This window comes from Myiozetetes cayanensis, unplaced genomic scaffold (genome assembly GCF_022539395.1).
Source record: "Myiozetetes cayanensis isolate MyiCay16 unplaced genomic scaffold, myiCay2020 scf22, whole genome shotgun sequence".
In the NCBI taxonomy this organism is placed as follows: Eukaryota; Metazoa; Chordata; class Aves; order Passeriformes; family Tyrannidae; genus Myiozetetes; species Myiozetetes cayanensis.
In genome coordinates, this window is record NW_026087434.1 from 2,783,304 (window position 1) to 2,797,545 (window position 14,242).

Genomic DNA, 14,242 nt, shown 5'->3' on the forward strand with positions numbered 1-14,242 from the left:
GCCTGGTAGGAACGTGGCGCTGGCAAACTCTGCTGTGCAAGCTAAACATCCCAAATTACCATATCGCGCGCTCGCAGGCACGGAATTCCACGCGGAGAGGAGGAATACAGCGAGGCTGTAAGTGACAAAAAAATTGCTGAACGCAAAATATTTGGAAGGGTTTTCCACTGTGACATTCCAAAATATTTACTCGTGAGAACAAAGCGCATCTGTGATCTTTAAAACCCAGCCTGTTCCCTGCTCCGAGACCAGGAGGGAGAGTTTACACAGCCACGGTGAGCTCGTTTTCCAGGAGGATGTTTTACAGCCTGATATTGCTGAGGAGAAAAACGCCCACATTTACATACTGGGTTGAAATCTGAACGTGATAGTGAAATTTCTGAGCTGCTGAAAGGAGCAGTTTCTGCTTAACAATGCAGTGGGGATTCCACGTCCAGGACCCTTAAATGGGACCTTTTATGTGATTCACTGATGATTTGTTGAATTGTACTTGTTCCACCTTTTTCATCACTGGGGAAGGACATAACTAAACCTGATCCTTTAGGCATATTTACAGAATTTTATACTGACATGTCAGCACCCAGCAAAGCACTTAAACATGCAGGAGAGTCACTGACTTTAATGTACATATTCAAGCTGAAGGTTAAGCTGCTGTAGCAGCATAATGCAGTCTAATTCTAAAAGCACTTTAGCACAGGGGCAGTTCAGGGAGGGACTACCAGAGTGCTTAGACTCTGTATTTGCCAGGCCTCCTCACTGGAAGAGAACCACTTAACTATACTAATTACATGATTATCTAGGAAAAAAATAGTTCTAAAACACGACTAACAGGCCAGGACTAATACAATATGAAATGTGCTACAAATGAAGATACAGGAATCCTTGAGAAAGGGGAAAAGGACTGATTAAAACCTGTTGGTAAATTTATTTCTTTGTTTGCTACCAGAGAAATCTCAGGGAATAACACAGATTATGAGATAGTTCTTTTCCAAAAACAAACACAGATAAAAAAAAATAATACACCCTAAACATGAAAACCTATAGTGCTTTGTATTGTTCCCACATTGTCACCTTTTCAAAAGAAAACAAAACAACAAACCCTTCAATATAACACAAACGTGGGATTTAAAGCTTTTCCTGGGTTAAGACCCCGGGGCTAGCACAGGAGCTCTGAAATACAGGCAAGGAAATTTCAGCATGAATTGATGAAGAAAGATCTGCTTTGTGCAGTGCTTTTCAGAGCAAAAAAAAAAATTTTTTTTTTTAAAAAATCTATTTATTTTGTATAAACTTCAGAGGAAATTTCTTGAAATCTCTTCTCTGTGTGGGTGTTAAAAGTGAATGTTCCAAGAGGCCACAGAGAGTAAGATTAGACAGATGTTGTCAGCAACACGACCACAAGAAACATTGTGATTGACCTATTATTAATAGTGAGCTACAAAAAAAAAACCCAATCCAAACCCAACTATGTTCAAGTAACTTCAGGGATTTGACTTAAATCCAGAAAACTACAGAGATTCAGACATCAGGGTGAAACTGCTTTGTGGTGCCAAACAGCCCTGACAGATGATGTATGTGTTGTGTCTGCCCCAGAAAGTGCCAAGGATCTGGTCACGGGTCCAGCTCTCCCCAGTGAAGGGTGTGAGTTACAGCAATGCCCTCCTTAATAAAAAACATGTCCCCAGATTTTTCCATTCAGAGGCTATTCTCCAGGCCAATAAATTTCAGTCTGACAGAATTTATCCTGACATTTAGGTTAAAGAGTTCTTACCTCGCACTGCACCACCTTGGTGTTCCCACTGCAACAATTAAAGCAATTTCCCTCATCTCTTGTTTAAAAAAATTCAGAAGTGCTCAAATTGTTCCAGCTGTCTTTAAGGAATGGACCAGGAGCCATTTTTGTATTGACATTATCCATTTCCTGATATTCAGGTTTAGACAGAAAGATAAAATAATAGAAGTTTTGTTCTTATTTCTTTCTTTATAAACAAGGCTCTCAAAAATCACTAAAAGGCATTTAGGAGAGAGAGCATTCTCTCTGATTTACCACAAAATTATGGAATTGGTGTGGGTGGAATGGACCAGTTCAGACCAGGATCACTCAGAGCTGGTTCCTCAGTACCATGCCAAGTCAGGTTAAAGTATGTCCAGGGATGGAGACCCCACAACCTCTCTGCATCCAAATAAATGTGTAGAAAATACATATTAGGTTTCAGAAATGTAATGTAAGACATATTTAGCAACGAGTCTGATAAATGCAGTGTCAAAAAATGCAGTGTGAAAAAGTAACAGTCCAATAAATGTCACCAAAAGAATTCTGGAAAAGTGTCTCGGCGAACGAGACTCAAAGGAGTTGAAAATGAGTTCTGAAACATTTTAAAGTGTTGGTAACACAGTAAAGTTTGCAGTTTCTTGTTATTGTCTCAGTGGTCACTTCTGTCTAGTTTAGAGGCTGCTAAACCCTTCTTTGTAGTGTTTTTATTGACTTTAAAAGAGTATTATTAGACTATTGGCTGAAAAGAGAGTTTTCAAACCCAGGCAGACGCTGAGCTGTGGCTGGGAGGAATGAGGAGAATGACACCTCCTCACAAATCCTCGTGGCAATTTTCTTATTATTAAAAGCTTAACTTCTGGTTGCATCTCCATCGTTTTTCACACCTCAGCACTACCTGTCAGTCAAACTGAAAGGTGAAATATTTAAAAATAATCCCGTCTTACCATTTTTAAAGTACATAAGTAAATTCAACACACATTTTCATCTTCCGTGTTCAAATGCTACTCTGAAGAACAAAAATTCAAGTCAAAACCAGTTTGCTTTTAGGACACTGACATTCCTCAAGGTGTTTTTTTGGGGCAGAAAAGCAGAACTGGTGAGGAGCAATGATAAAGATGAAGATGACAGGGTTGGGGCTGTCGTGCCACCGCTGACTGCCCACGTGACACCACCTTTAATATGAAGTGCAAGTCCTGGTTGTGCAGCTGCTCCTGGTTCTGTGAGATGTGCTGGTTGATGGAACATCTCACCTTCCCTTCCCAGTGACTGAAGGAGGACTCAGTCCTCTTGGGTCCCCAGGAGATGAAAAAGTAGGTCAGAAAGATGAAATTTAGAACTCAGAAAGACCCCACCTGCTTTTTTTCTAGTCAGCTTTAAGCTTTGTGGGTTTTGAAAGGTTAAAATCTGCAAGAAGGACACTGGATGGAAACTGGGATACAGTTAAGGATTCTCTTGGTTTAGGGTTAGAGATTACAAAAAGGTCCTTCCCCCAGAGGGTGGTTGGCACTGAACAGGCTCCCCAGGGCAGTGGGCACAGCCCCAAGGCTGCCAGAGCTCCAGGAGGGTTTGGATGATCCTCTGGGGCACAGGGTGTGACACTTGGGGATGGTCCTGTGCAGGGCCAGGAGTTGGACTCGATGATCCTTGTGGGTCCCTTCCAACTTGGCATATCCTGTGATCCTGGTTGTCAAGACCCACACTTTAGAGCAGAAGTAATCCCACTTCTCACCAAGTCTCCAAACCCAACAGACTCACTGGAGGCTCCTGTCTTCTCACCACCTACCTGCGAGGATCTAGCCAGTTTCTGACTGTACTCCTTCTCAGTCTGCTTCAATCTGTTGCTGGCCTGGAACACACACAGGAGACAACCGGATTAGCTCAGAGGAGGAACGTGTGCAGACACTTTGCCACCGACCCCTCGGCTTGGCACCTCACCCACATGCCTATCGCCGAGCGCCGGCCCCGCGCCAGCCCCAACGCCCTTTTGTGGCAGCCAAAAAACCACAAGGGCCTGGCTTTGATCTCAGGCCAACTATTCATCACTTAAAAGAGGGGAGAAATTGTACCTCTGCTGCCAATTATTAGAAAAACATAAAGACTTAGCAGATTAAAAAAAAAAAAGTAGAAAATGAGTGAGTGTGAGAGAGTGAGAGAGTGTGTGTGAGTGTGTGTGGCAGGGGAAGGAGGTAACACACACAAATGAGTTTATCAGGGTGAATTTGCTTCTGAATGGAGGGAAAAAATGAGGAGAGAGTCCCAGACATAGGCTGCCAGTGAAGGACACAGCTTCACATCTCAGGGCTGTGTCTGCTACTGCCTTTTGTTCCATTGCATGTCCCTTCTCATGAAAATCAACCCAGGATGCAGCTGAACCAGCTCTTGGACATACAGCTCTTTCCCTTCTCCTGCCATTTTTTTCACAACTCAAAGAATAAAACAAACAGAGAACAAGGCTGCTTTGTCATATCACAATCCAACAAGCCAGTATTTCAATAACTGCAGGAAAAATAGCTCTTAACGTGGGGTTTTTTTTCCCCAAAAAGTAATTTAATTGCAGAGATAATTCGATAATAATGATATTAATAAAAAAATGAATTCAATTTCATTTCAGGACAGAATTCTGACTTGTACTTTTCCTGCAGCAACCAGCCCAGCCCAGCCCCACCACGCTGTCCTCAGGTGAACTGCTGAGCGCTCTCGTCTTCTTGGCTCTAAAACTCAAGGACAGGTGTCTAAGACAAATATTTTCTTAGGGGGGACAGAACATTACGCAGCTGAGTTCTGAAGCAAATTTAAGCTGATTAAGTTTTCAAAACCTATCTGACCTCCTGCTCAAACCTTTGATCTGTCGTCCTTAGTTTTCCGGCACAGCATCCAGCACCCAAACACAGCTCCCGCCGCTGCCCCGTGACTCTGGGGGGGACCCCAAAGCCTCTCAACCCTGCCTGGATCCAGTTTTAAGATCCAAACTCCATTTCTGCAACCCCCAGGGACTTCAGTCGAGCAAACAGTCTTACTGATTTCACTGGGCTATAAATTTAGGAGCTTAAGGCTGCAGAGTGTTTGCGAATCGCCGTGGTGGGGCTGGAATGATCCCCTGCAATCCGGGCAGCTCTGTAAGGTGCAGCTTAATGTAAGTATATTACAGCCAGTTCAAAGGAATCCTCAACTTCACATGATGTGCAACTGAAGATCTTGAATCCCTTCAAATTCCAAGATTATGAAACACACGGACGTCTCTAATTCATCTGCTTGTTGGTACTAAGGAATCTACTCAAATTACTGAGAAATCCATTCAGTTACCAAACTTCACTTATCAATTACAAATTTTGATAATTTACCACCATAATTCAATAATTTGCCACCATTTCTGAGAACATATTTCACGTTTTTTTCATTATAAAGAGAACTTATTGGTTTAAAACAGCATATAGAAGAATTCTGGAGCGCCAGACAAATTAAATTTCGCTTTCTCTACACTCGTCATTCAAAGTGTGCCACAAACACTGTGAGGGCAAATCATGGGAGTGCATAAATAAAACGAGTGGTGACACAGCAGTTAACCCAGAGAGCTCTGTCCAGCTCCATTTCTCTTTGTACTCAGATGACCAATGTTAACACTCTTCTATTGCATTGCCATCCAGTTTTAGATGATGTTTTACCACCACTGCACAACAAAGTGACCAAAACTGCCAGTTTATCTTTAGAGGGGAAAAAAGCAAAAAAGAAATTACAGTAATAGTATAAATTACTGTTACTCCCAGAAAGGGAGAGACACTCCCCAGCAAGGCACTGCACAGATCACGTTACAGCTGCTCTCGCTCAGCTTGCCTGGGGTAAAAGTCCTCATCTTTCATAGAAGCAGCTTCATAACCTCCTGAACCCAGAGAAGAAATCCCAATAAATAATAAAAAAACCACTCATAACTTCCATAAACAAACTAGAATTTGTTTGTTCACACTGAGTAGAACCAGGTTGACCTCTGAGAGACATGACAGAGGTGATCCAAAGGAAAGAAACACCGAATTTCAGTGTTTTATTCCCACCCGTTTACTTAAAGGGAGTTGCAACATTTTATTTTACAATGGCTATAACAAATTCCAATTAGCAAAATATTTATAAGCTGTCTCCCAGTCATCAACAAACCACAAATTCTTGCATTCACTTGCAGTCCCAAACATCCCTATTTGAGGGGTCTACATTTCAGAGGTATTGAGCTCCCAAAGCTTCCACTGGAGATTGAACAAGGATTGGCTCCAGTTGTCTAAAACTGGCTATGTCAGCTCTGTGGCACTAAAACCTACGAGCACTCCCTTCCAGTACCTAAAGGAGGTTTACAGGAAGGCTGGACAGGGACTTGTCAAGGGCATGTAGCAATAGGACAACAGGGAATGGCCTTAAGCTGAAGGAGGGTTGGATGGGATATTGGGAAGAAATCCCTCCCTGGGAGGGTGGGCAGGCCCTGGCACAGGGTGCCCAGAGAAGCTGTGGCTGCCCCTGGATCCCTGGAAGTGTCCGAGGCCGGGTTGGATGGGGCTTGGATCAATCTGGGCTGGTGGAAGGTGTCCCTGCCCAGGGTAAGGGGTGGAATGGGATGAGCTTTAAGGTTCTTTCAATCCAAACCTTCCTGTGATTGCTGCTGACTCCAGCTTTCCTCTGAGACCTGTAACACCCGACAGGTCTTGCATCATCACAACCCAGGGGAGCAGCACCAGCACAGCTCTGCAGAAGGCAGAGTTACAGCCCTGCTCAGCTGAAGAGATCCAGCTCCTGGGGATGCCTGGGAGCCCTCTTTCCCACTCTGTCTTTTACTGCAGAAATATGAAGCTTCTCCTTCTTAAAAACCTGCAACTAAACTAATTTAATCCCTCTTCACACGGGCTGTTGCTGCACAGCCACGTGGAGGCACAAACCTCCTTCCCCAGGGCACGTGCAGCCCTGCTACACCCAAACCCCTACCTGTTTACTCTTTTTATTTTAAGGAATGAGTTCCAGCAAAGTAAACACACACATGGCTGTGTGCAGTGAGCTCTGGGGAGGATTTATATCCCATTTATCTTGACAGGTGAGAAGGTTCACCCTGGCCTGGTGCACACACGCAGCAGTTTCCCGGGCTCCTGCTTTTCCAACCGGCTGCTCGGCTCACAAGTTGCTCCCGTATTATTTTAAGGGCATTCCTTCCCTTTCAGGTTATTGCTATTTCAGAAACATAATGAATAAGGACCCAAGTGCAAGGTGAACATTTGGAGGGTCAGCCAGTCTTCATTAAAGCCCAACTCTTTTTATAGCAATGGGCAGCGCTGCAAATACAGTTAATGGCCTGAAACCGGTTTTCTGTGTGCAAAAGGTGGCTCCTGAAATTCCCACTTGGCAAAAACTTGTCAGAAGCATCCATTGTAATACCCATTTCTGTAATGAAAAGGGTTTAAATTGGATAAGCCATAGAGGAATGCCACTGATTCAAAAATTAACTTCTGTTTAGTTTCACACAGTTAATACATATTTTAGCTAAAATTATCTGATTATGGCAATTTTACATGCAGTTATTTTATATTACAGAGTGAGGACTTTTGCATTAAAAAGATTATGTCCTTGTTACAGTTAATTAGTTTAAAAAACCAACTATAATTCTTTAACAAGCCTTAAAGCATCATATTGTGGTTGCTGAGCAAAACTGCATCGGCTTCAACAAAACATTTCACATAAAAATTAAAAATGGCATCAGCACATCAGATGTGGTGTCTGAATGAGTGGGTGCTACTCTAACACAGCCCCTTTTTCATTTTCTCCTTTCATGAAAATGAGCAGAATTACTAAGAACAAAAGAGCAAAGGATCTGTGATGGGACCACACCGCAAAAGCACAACTTGTTCTACCTTAATTACAAAGTATTTATGTTCTATTTTTAAGGTATAAGGTGTATTTGAGGGGACTTTCAGTTCTAGTTGGAGTTGGATGGGGTTTGGAGCAACCTGGGCTAGTGGAAGGTGTCCCTGCCCATGGCAGGGGGTGGAACAAGATGAGCTTTAAGGTCCCTTCCAACCCAAACCATTCCATGATTCTCTGACATGGTTTAGTGGTGGGCTATGGTTGGGTTTATGGTTGGACTCAATGACCCTAAAGGTCTTTTCCAGCCTAAATGATTCCATGATTCCCTACCTTCATAACTCTCACTAGAGGGTTTTACATATGTGTATATATATATATACTTACTATTAAATTTACTATTTACTAATAGTAAAGCAAATTGAAGAACTTTTCTGTTCAGGGCACCAGCTATTGAAAGAATCATTTCTCAAAATGCCTGCAACTAGATAAATGTGGCCATACATAAGCTGATCCTCCATAATTAGTTAGATAAAAGTGTAAGCAAACTAAAAAAAAAAAAAAAGGAAAAAGAAAAAGAAAAAAAAGAAAAAAAAAGAGGGAAAAAATCAAAGGGTGGGGGAAAAAGAAGAAAGAAAACTTGCTCCAGGGAAGAAGCAACTGTTCTCTGATGTGCAGCAAGGAATTTAACATCAAAGAACTAATGTAAATGGGGCCCATTTACCTCAAAAAACAACACACCACTCCACATTCTGGAATATTTCTATTTAAGTTTGACAGCATTATGCTTTGTACCAAAATTCATGATTGTGTAATTTGATAGATGTCAAAACAAAATGACCTTCAGGATGGCTACCAGTGGCAATTTCTGTTATTAAGTATGTTAAAACTCTCTGTGGAGTATCTCTTTAAACTTCAGAGATCAGCAGATCACCTTTTAAGTTCATCTGATTGTACATAAAAATTCCCTTTCGACCTCAAAGCCTGAAATATGTATTTTCTTTATGTGCCTCTAATACTGACAGTGGTTGACTTCCTACACCAACACTCTTGTTCTTCCTACTGCTCTTCCCATTAATCAGATACCAAATGAAAGCTGGATCTCTGTTCAACACTGGAAATAGCACACCAGTTCAAATATGGAATCTGAACCACCCAAAAGACCATTAAGAGCAGCTGAATATCCAAAACGATGTTAACAGAATTAATTAGTCAAGTACCAAATGACTTCAAGGAGTTTGAAACTGAATGATAGAAATCCCCAAATCCTATTAATATTCTATTTTACATTTCACTTTTGGAGGTCTATAAATCTTTTCTTTTTTTTTTTTTTTTTCTTTAAACATACATCTTTAGGAGAAAAAAAAAAACCCTTCTCATTCACGTGCGAAGTACTTTTAGTTGGGGGAAAAAAGCAAGAATGACTAGAAATGAATCTGACACTACCTGTCCAGAGAATTGCCTTTCTGCTGTACATTCTGTGCTTAATGGGGGCCCACTGAGAAACTGCTTCTGCAAACTGTGCCTTAGGAAAACTCTGAATTCCAGACTTTTCATTTAAACCAACAGCGTATTTCTATTAATTCTGAAACTACGTAGAGAAATTAAACACAGACATTTAACTCTCCCAAAAATTCTTCTGTGAGACTCCAACTGCAGTTAGACCATCCCTACCCTAGGATGCAATTACTGCCTTCATCTAAATGGATTCACTGAGCATCTAAATATTTCCCAGCATCACTAATGCTGATTTCCAGTCACTGTTGCAGTGAGCCAGTCACCTTATTGAAAACAAACTGCACGATTTGGCCTAAAATACAAGCCTTGTATACAAGATAAAGTTTTAACATCAGATTAATAGATTAGGTTTTCCACATGAAAATTGTTTAATGCCTTAACTACCCTTATAAGATGATACAGATGCAGGGATCAGGCACTTAAAGGACTGACAGTGAATTATGGCCCAGTCTGAAGCTGCACTGTGACACTTTGCCAAAAGATTGCTCCGTGTGATAAGCACTGGGCTGGGAATCACGGACACCACAGGCACAGGCGGCCAATTTTCCTCTGAATCCCTCTCATCAATCACCTGGGAAATGACTATCGGCGAAATCAGCGCCGTGCGTGGTGACGACAGAGATTCCTGCAAGTGAACAGATTCAGATGATCACAACACAGGGAACCGCTTCTCATCTGCCATCCATCACGCCGGGCAGTTTGGTTCTCGTTGACTTTCAGGCACACCACCAGGAGTTATTTGGGTTTTTACGAGCTGCCTTCACCCCTCAGGAACACCGGGCACCGCTGCGCAGGCGCCTCTCCCGCCCGTGTGCTTGGCTCTGTCCCACTCTAAAGGAGTTTACAGAGTCACCCAGGCCCAGATGTTTCTGGTACCCAAACAGCTGACACCCAGCAAAATCACCAAGGGGCAGGTTGCTAAACATCTCTGAAGATGCGAGGCAAAGCCAAAACTTCCTCCGCAAACAGAAGGCAGCGGTGCCGAGATGTGACGCTGATCCAGGACTTGACTCACTTAAGGACTATTTAATATGAGCTTTACAACCCATGATTCTTTCAGAAATTGGAGATTTCCAAGAGCCAGCCACTTTATTGTTATATATCAGCTAAGTTTACACGCCTTGATTTCAGCCAAGGAGAGACTAGAAGGCTCCTGAAAGAATTGTAAAGCGTTAGCAACGAGGTTTTAGGTTTTTAGATGCTGCATTGCTGTTTTAAGTTGAATTTCGTGGAAGTAACAACCATTAGACTTGCTTGAACATAATGAATGGCAAGAATAAAGCCCTATGTATCATTTGGAGATAGAATCTTTTGTGTTAAATGGAAGGAAAACTGGAAACAAGAAGACAGACTGTACCACTGAATTAACTCAGTATCCCTAAGCTAACTAGATATTATGAGATTACATCATTAGATGAGAGCCCAAAAAAACTTAAGCTTCTACAGTTGGAAAGGCAAACACTGAAAATGCAACCAAATCCCTGAACAAATCTATGATCTGAAGCCATCAGTGTTCCTTAGCAAGATTATGTTGGATTACTTTTTGTAGTTTTAAATACAACAAAGCTTCCCCAAAAGAGTGACAACTTCCTGGAGCCAGAACCCATTAATGCAACGATGAGTAACTGTGCAAGTCCAGCAGAAGCCCAATTAAAAGGAGAATGGAATATATTGCTCAATCATCAAGCAATTAAAAACATAAATAAGACATTGCGAGGCTCTGAACATTCCCAATGTTTAATTATTTATCCCTTCTCCATCCTGCAGCTGTAGGTCAGAATTAACTCCTCTGAACTAAATACAGGAGAACTCTTTTGGGGATTTGTACCTTATTCATTTTCCAAGCAAATATTCAAATTCATTTCGAATTCACACAAGAACTGCAACAGTTTCACCTAAATCAGATTTTCTACAAGTTAAACACCCCTCCTACACTCAGATGTGATTGTGAAACTACTTTGATCTCCGTTCCCAAATTTATTGCTCTGTGTAATCCATGACAAAATATAATGTGATTTACTGTATCTCTATATGACAGCCCAGCAGCTGACAGAACTTAATAATTTAGCATAAGAAAAAAACCCTTCTGGCACCAAAATATACAAACCATAATTGAGGCACTTTAGTATCACGTTACAATGAAGCATATGCAGACTGATCATAAGAACTTCAAAACAATTAGAATTCTTTCTCACCCGCTTAATGAAGGTGGGTTTTACTCTGTGACATGTTCTGCAGCTCTGAGCAAGTCGTTTTGGAACACTTCTCTTTCTTCACACGAAAAACTCTGAAGGACTAATAGCATTGTTTTACCCCTTCCCTATTTCCCAAACACTCCTTCTCCTCCAAAAAGAAGAAAGAAAAAACCACCTGCAGCTTTTCTCTATTGCAAGGAAGGCACAGCAAATGAGCCTATTGCTCTTGGGTGCACCTTTTTTTTTCCCCCCCAGTTATACCAACTTTTCTTGGTTCCTAACTGTGGAACCAGATTTATAAATACAGTTGGTGAGCAGAAATCTGACCTGTGGTTTTCTGGTTCTGTTTTTTTCTGAGTTTTTATGTTAATTTTTTTTAAAGGAGGTAGAAGCAGAGTAACTCTGTGAATAACTGCAGCTCTTGCTCTAAAATATCTCCAGCAGGAGAATGCCATAAATTCTGTTTAGCCTTATTTGAGTGAAACATCCCTGAGATGATTCTGCCATCCTTTTCTTCACATTTGGCTCCAGTGACTGAAGACTCTTCCAAATGGCTCCCTAAGGGATGATGCCACTCCTGTGAACATGTTCCTGGTCCACTATCATCTTTCTTTCCTTTCCTTTGGAGGAATCAGAAGGAGCAGTGCAAAAGGGGACACACTGGTGACAAAACTGCTCTTCTTCCTTCATCTAGAAGCAGAACATTTTTGCAGGATTTGCTGTAAAGGTACTATAAAGACAGATTAAATAATCTGCTCTTCTTGTGCTAACACACACTGAAAATCTTCTCCCTTTTTGAAATTCCTTTTTTTCTCGATCCTCTAGGCTTTTGCCAGGTTTTCTCCAATAAAGTCAAAGTACTAAGCTCCTTTTTATTAATATTAGTTGGTGAATCACTAACACTGTGTCAGAAACGTTCAAGACCCAAATGTTAAGTTAATGTACACAGAGCATACAAAGCAAAACCAATAAAAATATTCCTACTCTGGAACAGAGAGATAATATCATAGACAATAGTTCTTGGATCATAATGAAAAAAGTTAAGAGACTTGGGAAACATCCAACTCTTCTTGGTAAGAACTGGAGGCTCTTTAAATTATTCATAGCTAAGGCCTAGGCTAAATAATTGATGTAATAGAGTCAAACAAACATGTAAAAAAAAAATGGCACATAGACAACTGGTAGAGATCCTGAATTCATTCAGCAAGGAGAAAAACATCTACATCATAATTAGAGACAATTTAATGATATCATTACACTTGGGAAGAAAACACATCCACACTTTATGGCTGACCTGCTTGCCCCCACGTAAACAACCAGGGAATTGCTGCAAGGAGTGTGGAAACTTCCTCTGGATGCTCACACAAAGGTTATCTCTGGTGGGGCTGGGAGTGTTTGAATTCAGGGAGTGAAAGGTGTCACTCAGGTCAAAGATTCCACCACACTGAGAGGCCTAAGCAGGAACCTACAGAACTGCAGCAGAGATGGTCCTGTTTTCAGAAGGTCTTAGGGACAAAGACGGAACCAGCTTTGGTGGTCCATGAAATGCAGAGCTGAGAGAGAAGAACAAGAGCTGGAGAGACAGGACTCACAAATGGAAAGCACACAATGCTGGTACTTTATGAAGTAATGGCTTAGGGGGAACTCAAGCCTTTTAATCAAGTATCTCTTGGAGCATTTTTCATCCCTGAAGATGTCATTCTCTTTCCCTTCATCTTCTACTCTTTGCCAGTGCTCAACAGTGTGACATCATCTGCACCAGTACTGACACCAAGTGCCAGAATTACAGATGTTCCTACACATGCAGCATGAAAACATTCCCAAGGACCACATCCAACTGGACTGTGTCCCAGGGCTGTGCTGGGCAGGTAATTCATCCCCAGCACAAAGCTTGATGCTGAAGGAAGGACTGAAATGTTCTCCAGGGCACATTATCAGTACCTTATTTGTAATTTTGTATGCAAGAAAGTAGCTCAAAAACTAAGCATCCAATTACAGGGCGCCGCCTGAAGAGTTTTGAAAATATTCACAAAAACAATATATTACAACATAACTGTTATATAAAAGAGTTATTCTTAATTAGGAAGTGATCACTTACACAGTGACCTTAACTTTAAAGTCCCCAGGGATCTTAGTTTTATGTGGACTTCCCACCAGTTACAGGTGGAGTGACTGTAAGAGGTATAGACTAGAAAATACTGTGAATGTCAAATTTTATTTAAACTAACAGGAATCTCAGAGCACAGCTAACTGTTACATCATTAAAGTCTACAAGGATGATGTGAATGGCTCTCTGGCCAGGTTTTATGTCATCCTGAAGTCCCATCTCTCCAGAGGGACCATTTCACAACAGTGCTGACATCAGAAGAATTTCAGTCCCAAAATTAAAGTGTTTAAGTCTTTTTTTTTTTTTTTTTTGACTACAGCTTCATTCTGTAATCAAATATCATGTGTGTTCAGCACAGTCAATAGACAAAAATGTAAATTACTTCTCCACAAGAAAAGCAGCACTGAAAGGGAATTAGATGTTCCTGGAACCTGCATAAACCTTTAACAGAGTGAGTCAAAATACCTACTTAAATATAGAAAAGAAGCCAATAAAAAGCTAAATGTCGAAAATTATTTAGAGATGAGAAAAAACCCCATCATCATCTTCTCCCACTCCAATTTACTCATGTGTGCTGCTCAAAGGGAGCTTTTTTATGAGATATTTTCAGTGTTCCAAGGTTGCTTCCTCTGAGCATTGTTAGCATGGCCACTGCTCTGCCTGGGTCATGCTTTCTGAATGCTCATTTCCTCTGCCAAGAAAATACCACAGATGAACGTTGCAAACAGCAGCCCTGCCAAGGCTCACATCTGCACACACTCAGACACGGTTTGTCTCTGCTTTTAGTCCTTTCTGGCAAACCTGAAAATGCTCATAACCTGA

The 14,242-nt window shown here is 41.4% G+C and overlaps 1 protein-coding gene across 1 annotated transcript in view; it reads right to left on the reverse strand.

Annotated features, from left to right (window-relative positions):
- CEP112 (centrosomal protein 112) overlaps positions 1-14,242 on the reverse strand; it is a 150,123-nt gene that overhangs the window by 40,135 nt on the left and 95,746 nt on the right. The window contains 1 exon segment of the mRNA XM_050319264.1: positions 3,558-3,620. Coding sequence (XP_050175221.1) covers positions 3,558-3,620 — 63 coding nt within the window.